We start from the raw sequence: 12,883 nt of genomic DNA, 5'->3' as shown, positions 1-12,883 counted from the left end.
ACAGTTTCTGTTAAAATGCCGTTAAGAAAGCGGTTTTGACATCCATCTGCCATATTTCGCAATCGTAATATGCAGCGATTGCTAACATTATCCGAATAGACTTTAGCATTGCAACTGGTGAAAAAAGTTTCATCGTAATCCACACTGTGGACTTGCCTGTAACCTTTCGCAACCAATCTAGCTTTGAAAACTTCTAGTTTCCCATCCTTGTCCTTTTTCAGTTTGAAAACCCATTTGCTTCATATGGCTTGGTAGCCATCTGACAAATCGACCAAATCCAAAACTTGGTTTTCAAACATGGAGTCTAATTCAGATTGCATGGCTTCTTGCCATTGCTTGGAGCTAGGGCTCGTCATAGCTTGTTTGTAAGTCGCAGGTTCATCACTTTCAAGTAATAGAACTTCATGGCTCTCGTTCGTCAAAATACCTAAGTACCTTTCCGGTTGAGACCTATATCTCTGCGATCTACTCGGGGTTACATTTCTAGATGGTCCTTGATTCTCACCAGATTCTTCTAAAGATCTTTGAGTTTCATCTTGAATGTCATCTTGAGCATTCTCTAGAGTTTGTTGTTCGACTCGAATTTCTTCGAGGTCTAGTTTTCTCCCACTTGTCATTTTGGAAATGTGATCTCTTTCCAAAAAGATACCATCTCGAGCAACAAACACCTTGTTCTCAGATGTATTGTAAAAGTAATACCCCTTTGTTTCCTTTGGATAGCCCACAAGGATACATTTGTCAGATTTTGGTTGAAGTTTGTCTGAAATTAATCTTTTGACGTATACTTCACAACCCCAAATCTTAAGAAAAGACACATTTGGAGGCTTTCCAAACCATAACTCATATGGAGTCTTTTCGACAGCTTTAAACGGAGCTCTATTTATTGTCAGTGCAGCTGTGTTTAGTGCATGTCCCCAAAATTCTATTGGAAGTTCGGCCTGACCCATCATTGATCTAACCATGTCTAACAAGGTTCTATTCCTCCGTTCTGACACACCGTTCCATTGAGGTGTTCCAGGAGGAGTCAATTCTGATAGAATTCCACATTCTTTCAGATGGTCATAAAATTCATAGCTCAGATATTCACCGCCTCTATCAGACCGCAGTGCCTTAATCTTCTTGCCTAACTGATTCTCTACTTCACTCTGAAATTCCTTGAATTTGTCAAAGGATTCAGACTTATGCTTCATTAGGTAGACATAACCATATCTACTAAAGTCATCAGTGAAAGTGATAAAGTAGCTGAAACCACCTCTAGCATTTGTACTCATTGGTCCACATACATCTGTATGGATTAAACCCAATAGTTCAGTTGCTCTTTCTCCAACTTTAGAGAAAGGCTGCTTTGTCATTTTGCCAAGTAAACATGATTTGCACTTACCATAATCCTCTAAGTCAAATGGTTCTAGAATTCCTTCCTTTTGAAGTCTTTCTATGCGCTTCATGTTAATATGGCCTAATCAACAATGCCACAGATAGGTGAGATCTGAATCATTCTTTTTTGCCTCGCCTTGGTTGGGTCTGGCCTTGCCTTGTGCTCGGCTAGGCCTTGCCTTGGTGGGGCGGGTTGTTGCTGTTGCTTGCATGCCTTGCGCGGGCTTTGCTAGGCGCGGGCCTAGCTTCGTGCTGGGCCTTGCGTCTAGCAAGCTCGTCCGATGTTTATTTCGTATGTCGCGCTTCCGATTTATTTTCCGATTCCGAAATTCATTTCTGATTCGAACAATATTTAATATTTCCGATTCCGGAATTAATTTATGTTTCGAACAAATATTTAATATTTTCGATTTCGGAATTTATTTCCGATTCCGATAATATTTCCAATTCTGGCAATATTTCCATTTCCGATACGTACCATGTTTCCGTTTCCGGCAACATCTACGACTTGGATAATATTTATATTTCCGATACGATCCATATTTCCGTTTCCGGCAATATCATCGTTTCCAGAGTATTCATAATTTGCCTTTTGACGATTTCAGCTCCCACTGGAACCGAGATCCGTCGATTCCGAATATCCATAAATGGAGTATTAATTCACTTAAATACTTGATCCGTTCACGTACTATTTGTGTGACCCTACGGGTTCAGTCAAGAGTAAGTTGTGGATTAATATTATTAATTCCACTTGAACTGAAGCGACCTCTAGCTAGGCATACAGTTCACTTGATCTCACTGAATTATTAACTTGTATAATTAATTAATACTGAACCGCATTTATTAGACTTAGCATTGAATGCATACTTGGACCAAGGGCATTATTTCCTTCATATTTAAAATAAAAACTTTGGTGCATTAGACCAATTTTACATTCAAATTAATGATACGCACACCATATTTTCTATCATATTTGGGCCATACTAGTCACTTTTCATAACATGCAAAAAAGTACATTTACAATATGCCATTCACCAATTCATTTATCAATGAATGACCCACCTAGAAAGTTAGTAGAAAAATCATGCATCACATAAACATTTGCAACAACTAATTAAGGGTTCCAATAATCTACAAATTGTTCAACCTTTTTAGTTCCAATCGAGTTATTTTAACCTTAAAGGAATGTAGACCTAATCAAGAGTTAATGACTAAAAGCTCCCACTAAAACCAAGAATTTACATGCTTTACAAATTTTAAACATAAAATTGTATTTCCTAGTCCAACTAGGAACTTACAAATTTAATTAAAATTTAAAGCTCATATAAAATAATATTTAAATCCCTTTATTTTATTTTCAGTTGATTAAAATTAATTAATTTAAATTTTATCAAGGTTTTAATTTTAGTAAAATAATTAGTATAAAATAATTTATAAATAATTAAATTATTCAAAATTAAATTACAAGAAAAAATTAAATTACGAAATTAAATTTAATTAAAATCCTTTTCAACCGAAACATAAACAAGACGGCCCAAACGTACCAAGGCAAGGCCATAGGCCGAAGACCATGCCTCGCCCAAGCACCAACTCCGCAGCGCACATGGGCCGCATGCACAAAGCAGCGCCCAAGGCCCGCGTAGCTGTGGCCGAGTGATGCACCATAGCAGCGCAACAGCTCCCCGTTGTGTCTGTTGTCTGCTGGTCGTTGGTTGCGTGTTGGGCCGTGGCATGCGCAGCGGCACTCGAGCTCTCTTGCTCGTTTGTTGCTGCCTTGCCTCGTGCCTTGCGCTACGATGCATCGTTGCCCAATTTGCTCGACCACCCGCATAGCACACACGGCACATCGGCACATGTGTGGTTGTTAATGCTTTACGAAACTTTGTGAACAGTCATGTTGTGATTTTTAATAATCGTGGAATTATGTCAAGCGTGTTGTTCAAGTTTATATGCATGTATGAGTGTTTCACATGCAAGTTATGTTTATGCTATTGTACAGGATGTCTAGCATACTTTGAGCCAAGTGTTTATGCCTCACTACATTATTTATTCTACCGTCATGTAGAATATGTTAGGGAAGTCTATGTGAATTGAACTAAGGACTATTCGTGCTAAGGGTGTAAGGTTATGAATAATATAAACAATATAATTCATGCAGAAAAACCATAAAGCCAGGAATCCAAATTAATTGCCACATAGTCAATTAGCATAATTAGGATACATACAATGTGATGCGTACCTTCCCTAGCTGCTCCCGAACCGAACAAAAATAAGTTTAGGACTCCAAATGTCGCCCCTCCGTAGATAGTCCACAGCACGTTCGGATCCGCCTTAGATTCAACCAACTAGAATATTCTCTAAGGTATTATGTGCACTCACGAAACTCACAATAATGTTAGGCAAATATTAAATTCTCTCTTGAACATAATGTATGGGAATACTTATTAATTGCATTATAAATTGTGATCATGGACCACATATTTATAGGGTGGAAATAACGGAGTTTGAATTCTACTAGGAATCGAATAACTAAATACATTAGGATTCTAGTTAAATAATATCATTAGAATTTTAGATTTAATCAAATACCTAAGTATTTCAGATTTAACTAAAATATCCAAATTGAGTAGAATTAGGAAAACACGATTACTTGACAACGAAGTAATCCTAACCGGCCAAGGCTTGGTCATGTAGCACGCAAGCGCACGAGTGGGCGCTGCTGCTCGCTTGGCCCAAGAGCGCTGGGCGCTGGCAGCAAGCACACGCCCCATCTCGTTTGGGCGCTGCTGCTGCTCGGCCTGCTTTGACTCGCTGCTCCCGCGCGGGGGCTTGCTGGGTGCTGGGCCTAGCGCTTGTGCTGGGCCTTGCGTCTCGCAAGCTCGTTCGTCGATCGTTCGTACGTCGCGCTTCCGATTCGTTTTCCGATTCCGGAATTCGTTTCCGATTCGAACAAATATTTAATATTTCCTATTCCGGAATTTATTTCCGATTCGGACAATATTTCTGATTCCGGTAATATTTCCGTTTCCGGAAATATTTCCGATTCCGGCAATATTTCTATTTCCGATAATATTTTCCTATACGTACCATGTTTTCGTTTACGACAACATCTACGACTTGGATAATATTTATATTTCCGTCATGATCCATATTTCCGTTTCCGGCAATATCATCATTTATGGAGCATTCTATACTTTGTCTTTTGACGATTTCAGCTCCCACTGGAACCGAGATCCGTCGTTTCCGAATGTTCATAAATAGAGTATTTAATGAATAATATATTCACTCAAATACTTGATCTGTTCACGTACTATTTGTGTGACCCTACGGGTTCAGTCAAGAGTAAGCTGTGGATTAATTCCACTTGAACTGAAGCGGCCTCTAGCTAGGCATTCAGCTCACTTGATCTCATTGAATTATTAACTTGTTTAGTTAATTAATACTGAACCGCATTTATTAGACTTAGTATTGAATGCATACTTGGACCAAGGGCATTATTTCCTTCAATGGGCACACCCCGCTTGTTAACATGCAATGTCGGATTATCTCAAACAGTGTTTTTAAGAAGGAACAATGGGAGTAATATCACTTGAGTCCTAAGTTTGATCATAAGTCCTAAAAGATTAAAATGAAGTGTTCATGTTTGATTGCTTGCTTTGTTGTTGAGTCTTGAGTCGCTTGTACATAAAATATTAATTAACGTAAAGTGCTACTCAGAATGAGCTTCAAAACTCTTGGAACGTATATACCTTGAGTATGATTAATGGGGGGAGTCTTGCCGGAAAACTTGTACTCCTTGAATGATACAAGACGTTGTTTCATTCTTCTTTTTATGCTTATATGCACTGGAATTCTTGTCGGTATGGCCCGACTGTCGAGTAGGAGTCCGACTTATTATTATTTGGTGTATGATTGGCTCCCATCACCCTTTTCTTTCCTTTTGAGGATACTTTATTTTACCCGTTCGAAGCTACTTCTTAATTAAACTGTGAGTCAAGAGTCGTGTCAAGCGTCGAGTCTTGTCTCCGTGTTTACTTGTTTATTACTGTACAAGTTTAATCAAGTACAATAAGATTCAATCAGGGTGGTTGGTGGAATAAGTTTAGTCTAGCAAGTTTACTTTGTTTTAATCTGGTATGATCATCTCCAATCATGTACAATCAAGTCTATTAAGTTTCAATCATGTTTAATCGGAAGAAGTTCCAATCAGTTCATATAACTTTAGGTCTAATAAATTTAAGAGAAAACACCATTACTTCATGGTAGTTGCCATGTTGATTGAGGAGAATGGGAAAATGGCCAATTAATTAGTTCCGTTTCTAAACCATATGTAATGATAGATTGATATTTGATACGAAGTAGTAATATTTTTTTCGCATAAATGTAATAAAATTTGGATTTAGTAAGGGGTTCAATGTTAATACGTACACGACATGGAGGACTAATTCTCTTCATTTTAATATCTTTGTTAAATTAAAATTAGATCAAATTTGATCAGAACAGGTTTTTTTCGCCTACAATTTCAGGGAGAATTGGGTCATTTTGTAGGTTGCATGCCATAGTTGTGTTGTCGAGGGGGGGAAGTCTGATTTCCAGAATTTGTAACAGGTGAGTGAGATAGAGAGAGAAATGAGATGAAAATAATTGTGACGTTGGGTGCCCGAATGTTGAAATACTGCCCATTTATATTTGTATGAGTAAAGGACGTGACTCTTCGGGTACGTGAGTTACGTAGTAAATCTTTTACGCTTATAGATAAAACAAAATCAAACTAATTATTCATTACATTACACATATTTTAGTATTTTCAATACTAACTTATAAAACCTTGCTAGACCAAAAATTTTAAATTTTGCACGTTTTAGTCTTTATGCACTTAAAAAATAGACGTGTAAATTGTTAAGCACTTAAAAATTCACGTCGGCACATTGTTTATGGGTAGTCTAAGTTTGAAGAAATATACTTAGGTTTAAAAGCTTGTTATTTTGGTCAAAATCCATATGATCATACCCGTTTGATCTGGACATATCGGTTCAGATCTAGACAACAACATTGTTCTTATATATTAAAGCAATAATAGTAATAATAATAACAATAATAATAATAATAATAATAATAATAAAAATACTGTAATAATAATAATCTGATCTGAACTAAATTTATTTTTCTGGTCTGATTTGATCTGAAATAAGGTGAACTAAACAGGGCCGAAATATCCCAATGTATTTAATAGGTTAAAGTAATCACTTGACACAATTTTGAACATATGTGAAAAAATATAAAAGGAAAGACTCACAATGTAATGAACAAATAAGACACATTAAACAAGAATACGTAAAGAATAAAAAGGGACGGATAGATTAATAATTTATATTCCCTCCGTATTTATTTAAAGGATACACTTGCCTTTTCCGGCCGTATTTATTTAAGAGATACACTTGCCATTTTTAGTAACTTATCAACCCCACCATCTAATTAAATAATACATCTAATTTACCTTATGACCCACCATCATGTTAAACAAATAATTTCATAAACCCACCCAACCACCCACCCCCAAAATGACATGGTCCCACTTGTTTACTTATTAAAATATATATCCAACCCCACTTGCTTTGTTATTTTATTTCATTCAATTCTTCTTCTTAATAACCGTGTCAGGCCAAGTGTATCTCTTAAATAAATACGGAGAGTACGAGTACAATTTCCAAAATAAAAAATGAGACACTTATATGAAAATGTTCAAAAAAAAATACTCCCTCCGTCCCAGATTAGTTGTTACACTTACATTTGCACAAAGTTTTAGGTGATAAGTGGTTGTTTGGTTATCAATTATTATTTTATTGAAAAAGTAGATGTGATATGAGTTAGTGGGGTATTTTTTTAATTGAATGTGAGAGAGTGTGGGGACAAAAAAAATTAGTGGGAAGAGAGAGACAATATAATAATAGTGGGGTCATTCCTAATTTAGAAGTGTAACAACTAATATGGGACGGACGAAAAAGGAAAGTGTAACAACTAATTTGGGACGGAGGGAGTATAAAAAAATTAACAGCAAATGTTTCCGAGTCCAGTCACTATCTTACAGACACTTATCAGCGCGTCTTATCTTTCTTTTCTTTTATTACTCCCTCTGTCATTTAATACTCGCTCTGGTTTGATCGACATAGAGTTTTGGGCAATTTAATTGTCTTATTAATTTATTGGATGGTAGTTGATAGTGGTTTATTTTTTTTAAATATAGTTAGTGGAATGTGTTAAATAAAGGAGTTTGGATGGGGGTGGGTTAGATTTTTTAATGTTTTTTTTTAAGAAAGTAGGTATATTGTGGTTCATAGTAGATGAGGGAAATGATATAATATTATACAAAATATGTCATTTATAAAAACAATACGAGTATTAAGTGACGGTTTTATAAGAAAAGGGGGAAAGTATTAAGAGACGAAAAGAGCATTTATTAACTAAACTACGCCGTTTTACATCTGAGAGTACCAGATGAAGGTAGCTAGAGCTGTCAAAACAGGTCATCGGGTCGGGTTTGGGTCGGGTCATCTCGGGTCTCGGGTCATGATCAGGTCGGGTCGTGTCGGGTCAATATTTCATCCGGGTTGAGTTCGGGTTCGGTCGGGTCGATTTCAGGTCGGGTCATGTCGGGTTTCATCCTATCCCGGGTTCAGTTCGGGTCGGGTCACATTTCGGTTAGGTTTGATTTCGGGTTCGGTCTTATCGGGTCGGGTTTAAGTCGGTTTGTAGCAGGTAATTTCGGGTTCGGGTCTTATCAAGTTGGGTTTAAGTCGGTTTGCAACACAATTATTTTCGGGGTTTGGGTCTTGGTTTGGATCGGATAATAATTGGATAAGATAGAATTCAGGTCGAGTCACTCTCGGGGACGGGTCAAACTCGGGTCTGATAATTAACCTATACATTTTAATTATTTTATATTGTAAAAAATGTTGCTTAACTTATTTTAGAGTTAATTTTATATAGACCAAAATAATAGCGTGTTTTTGTCAAGTCAATGCATATATAAAGTGAACATGGATTACGAACCAATGATCGATTTGGTCATCTTAAAATGTGAAAGTGAATATTTACTCCCACAACTCGAATTTCATTTTTGGAATGACGGGTAAGTGAGTGGGTTTCGAGCCAATGCGAGCCTCATGTGTGATAGTGTAACCGTTTTTTCTCGTTATTGAGCACGTTGACGTAGGTTGCGCAGACAAAGAGAAAGGCTGTCAATTAGGATGTTAGATTCAATTTCTACCTTTCATCTCATCCAAATTGCAACAAATAACTCGAAATTATGGTAAAAACAAAACAAGTTTTACTTTACTTTTGTTTATTTATATAAAAACGTTAAGTTGTTCAACACGTTTTAATTTTTTCGCATTTTAATTTTTCAGTATTTAGTAATAAATAATTAAAATAGATTTTATCGTTGAAGTTAATATTTGGTCGTGTCAATGACAAGTCGGGTTATCAACAGGTCGGGTAAATCGGGTAGCGGGTTATCACAGGTCGGGTCAATAGCAGGTTTCATCGAGTTACAATCGGTTTCGGGTTGACATCGGGTCGGGTATTGAATCGGGTTCGGGTCATTGATCGGTCGGGTCAGTTCGGTTATCGGTCATCTTCGGGTTGGGTGTCGGGTTCGGGTTCGGGTGTTACAACATCGGGTTAAAATCAGTTATCGTTTTTCCGGGTCGGTACAGGTCGGATTTCGAGTTACCTGTTTCACCATAATTTCGGGTCATAGTCGGTCACGAATTTGATCGATTCAGATCGAATTTTCGGATAGGGTCAGTTTTTAACAACTCTAGATGAAGGTGCTCATAGGTGCATGACAAAATTTGCGTTGTTGAACAAAAAGATAAAATTAATGTATTCCCAATTCCCAAACAGCTAAAAACACCAACCGAATCCCTCCAATATCTTTCATTATTAACTTATCCATCGAAATCTGAATTGCACTGCAAATTACGTAAACCAACTTTGACCAAAACAAACCTGTTCAAATCGAGAAGGGTCGTATATTAACACGAAAATACCCAGTATATTTTTCATCTTTTCTTGAACTCGTCTTATTCTTCCGTTCTTCTATGATTGTCCCATTAGAAAATACTGGAGTATTACTTTTGTGTTTTTGGTGAGATGGAGTTACGTTTATGAGTAAGAAAATTAGTGGTATAAAGCTATAGACTAAACAGAAACTCCGACTATCTTAAAGGATAGATGGACTACAGGGGTGCTTTAAACCACGGGTTAACCTATGTCACTTTTTTTCTTCTGGTGCGAATGAATCAAAATGACAATATAGAATGACAATATAAATTACAGATTGACGAGGGTGAAAATTTGAACCTATGACCCGTAGTTCACAGAGTTTCAGAGTTTCAGGGCTAAGACATAGGGGTGACAATTAATCAGAGATGGATCGGGTAGAGCTTTATCCACCAATGGACCATCCGTCATCTGACCCATCCGTCATCTGACCCATCTGCCAATGGTCCATAAATCATCTGACCCATCCGCCACCCTATTTACCCTCCATCAACATTCGACACATCTATCATCCGCGGATGAATTGAATAGATCCGGTGATTAACATGTGTAAATTGTAATTAAAGTATTACTCCGTATCAATGTTGTACGCAGATAGCACATTCACGTTCCATCAATTTGTACTACTCCGTATATGTTAAATGCAATCATGGATGTGACATCACTTTAAATTGGAGTTTCACAACAAGGTGAGTAAGTCACAAAAGGAAAAGAACAAGTCAAGAGTACGTTCGTTTTAAATATTACTCCCTCCGTCCCTTAATACTCGCACCGATTTCCCTTTCGGGTCGTTCCTTAATACTTGCACTGCTTCTCTAAATGGAAAATTTTACCAATATTATATTATTTCTCACACTTACCTACTACCCCACCTACAGTCATACACCCCTACTCCCTACAAAAGATCATTTAAAAATTCACACTCCCACTCACTATTCCCTACCCCTTACACATTTTCCACTAACTATATTAAAAAAATATCCACTATCAACTAACAGTCTAACACCCATTAAATTAGTAAGTCAATTCAAATGTCTTAAACTCCACACCGATCAAACCGGTGCAAGTATTAAGGGACGGAGGGAGTACTACGGACTTATGGAGTCAAGAACAAGAACAAGTCAAGAACTCAAGAGTACGTTCGTTTTAAATAAATGTCATACTACTAGTACATAAAAATCTCTAGCTTTTGTTTAAACTAACCAAAAGAGTTAGCATATCAAACAAATTGGAAGCCCCACAAAAAATTAAAAAAGAAAAAAAATCATCATCAAGGATACTCAACAACTCAACAAGTACAACAATGGAGCCACTTTGCAAAAAAGGTTGAGTAAAACAAAGAACAAGCCCTGCATATCTACAAACTCTTTTTACCCTTTAACCTGAAAAGAAAGGTTAAAAAAGAAATACAGTAAATTACGGTTAAAATCAATGGATAACAAATTTATCTCCTGTTTCCCATTTATCACCAGCTCAGCAGCTCCCCCATAATACTAAAAATAAAAATAAAGGTTAATGTCCGGACACGACAGGCGCTCTCACCCTCCCTGGCGCCCATTTCCAGGGTGCAGTCCGCCACAGACCACGTTTCTAATCAGTAGAAAATTAGACGGACTACTTGAATCATTTCTCTATGAACTCTCCTTTTCTTTCTCCTTCTCTTTCTTGGTTCTGAAACTGCTATTATTGCCATTGTTGTTGTGGTTAGCCTCTTTCTTTTGATGGAAGCTTCTGGAATTACTATGACTACCATTTAAAGACGACGATGTAGAAGAGGAAGAGAATAATTGACCGAACCCGAAAACGCCGGACTTGGAAGATCCACGAAGAGAGCAAACAACAGGGACATTAAGAACAGGGGTTATCCTAACATGAACATTACCGGAATACGACCTCTCCATTATTCCTCTATTATGCTTATTATTATGCCTTGGTCCGCCATTAAAATAGCTCGGACTGCTTGAACTTCGCTCTAAACTCTGAAACACTACTCTCCCTGATGAATTCATTCTTGGACTATCAACTGACACTCCTCGGCTTACTGTCCGACCCAGCCGTGGATTCTCTCTGGGCCGAACACTACGGAGTTTTGGGCCGGTGGAGAGAGATCTGACGGGCTGAACGATGGGCTTTTCAGCGTCGAGAGAGAGTCGCGGGATTTCGTCGTGGTCGTGGCCGGAGGAGCTTGAGGAGAGAGAAAGCCGAGACGAAGAAAACGAGATTGATTCGTAATCCGTTGAAGAAGACGAAGACGAAGACGACGACGATGACGAGTCTTTTAGTAATGGTAAGCTCAAACAAGTGTCGCCGCTTGTTGTTGATAACGACGTCGTTTTTGAGTTCCGATTAAGAAAATGTCTTATAGATTTACCGCTCGTTGACGACGACGTCGTTTTGGACTGAGGCTGAGATTCTTTGTTGGTGTTGTTGACTTGTTGAAGCTTTTTAAGCCCAAGAAACTCCCTCCACCTGCTCGAACACCTCGGAGCTTTCGGTGAAAACAAATAAGGATCTTCACTGATTGATCTCCGGAAAGATTTCTCCAGCTCCGGCGATCTGACCTCCTCTTCGGGCGGAGTAGACAACGGAGGAGGAGCAGGCTTGGGCGTGGAAAATTGCAAGGGAACGAGCTTGCCGTCGGAAAAGAGCTGGTCGGCAGGGAGCATAGTGACGTTATCGCCAAGGCGAAACTCGAAATCTCCGGCGTCTTTGAGTGAAGATGGTGATTCAAGATCAGATTTATTATCAGGAGATGAAGAAGAGATGGAGATTCTAGGGCTTAACCAGCCGGCGTAAGATGGGTAAGTTGGTGTTGGGATGGTATTTACACAAGCTGAAGCCATTTTTGGTAGAGGTTTGGAGTATTTAAGTTCGAAAATAAAAGTGACATTCACATCAACTGGTAAATCAAGTTAGATCCAGAAAGTGAAAATGGGGTTAGTGAATGAGGAGAGAGAATGAGATAGTTTGGTGCTCTGCTTGACTAGGGTTTGGTGTGTGTGTGGGTGGGTGGGTATTTTGGGAGTTCAGCGTCTGATGTGCCCTAGATTGTGGCTGGGGTTTTACGGAAAAGTACTACTGTATTTTAGACATTACTCAATTTTATTACTACTATTTGGTGGACCCTCAAGTCTTAAATGTGATCTGCCACCTCATTCACACATTTATAATTAAGCTCAGCGCGTTTAAAGCTCATCGTGTTAATTAACGGAAAATAAATTTTGGTCAAACCCATATTTGGTCTCTAACAACATACTCCCTCCGTATTTTTTTAAGAGATACATTTGACCGGGCACGAGTATTAAAAAGAATAATTGAATGAAATAAAATAATAAAACAAGTGAGGTTGGATAAATATTTTAATAATTAAACATGTGGGGACCATGTCATTTTGGTGGGTGGAGGGTGGAGTGGGTTTATGAAATTATTTGTTTAATAGGATGGT

General features: G+C 38.0%; 1 protein-coding gene across 1 annotated transcript; it reads right to left on the bottom strand.

The window, feature by feature from the left end:
• Positions 1-10,559: 10,559 nt before the first annotated feature.
• On the bottom strand, positions 10,560-12,577 carry LOC110805369 (uncharacterized). The gene has a single exon (XM_022010958.2). The coding sequence runs from the start codon at positions 12,279-12,281 to the stop codon at positions 11,070-11,072; it is 1,212 nt and encodes a 403-aa protein (XP_021866650.2). The 5' UTR covers positions 12,282-12,577; the 3' UTR covers positions 10,560-11,069.
• Positions 12,578-12,883: the final 306 nt, after the last annotated feature.

Source organism: Spinacia oleracea, chromosome 4 (genome assembly GCF_020520425.1).
Source record: "Spinacia oleracea cultivar Varoflay chromosome 4, BTI_SOV_V1, whole genome shotgun sequence".
In the NCBI taxonomy this organism is placed as follows: Eukaryota; Viridiplantae; Streptophyta; class Magnoliopsida; order Caryophyllales; family Amaranthaceae; genus Spinacia; species Spinacia oleracea.
Note: the sequence above shows the minus strand (reverse complement) of the source record. Positions and strands in the feature narration are given on the sequence as shown.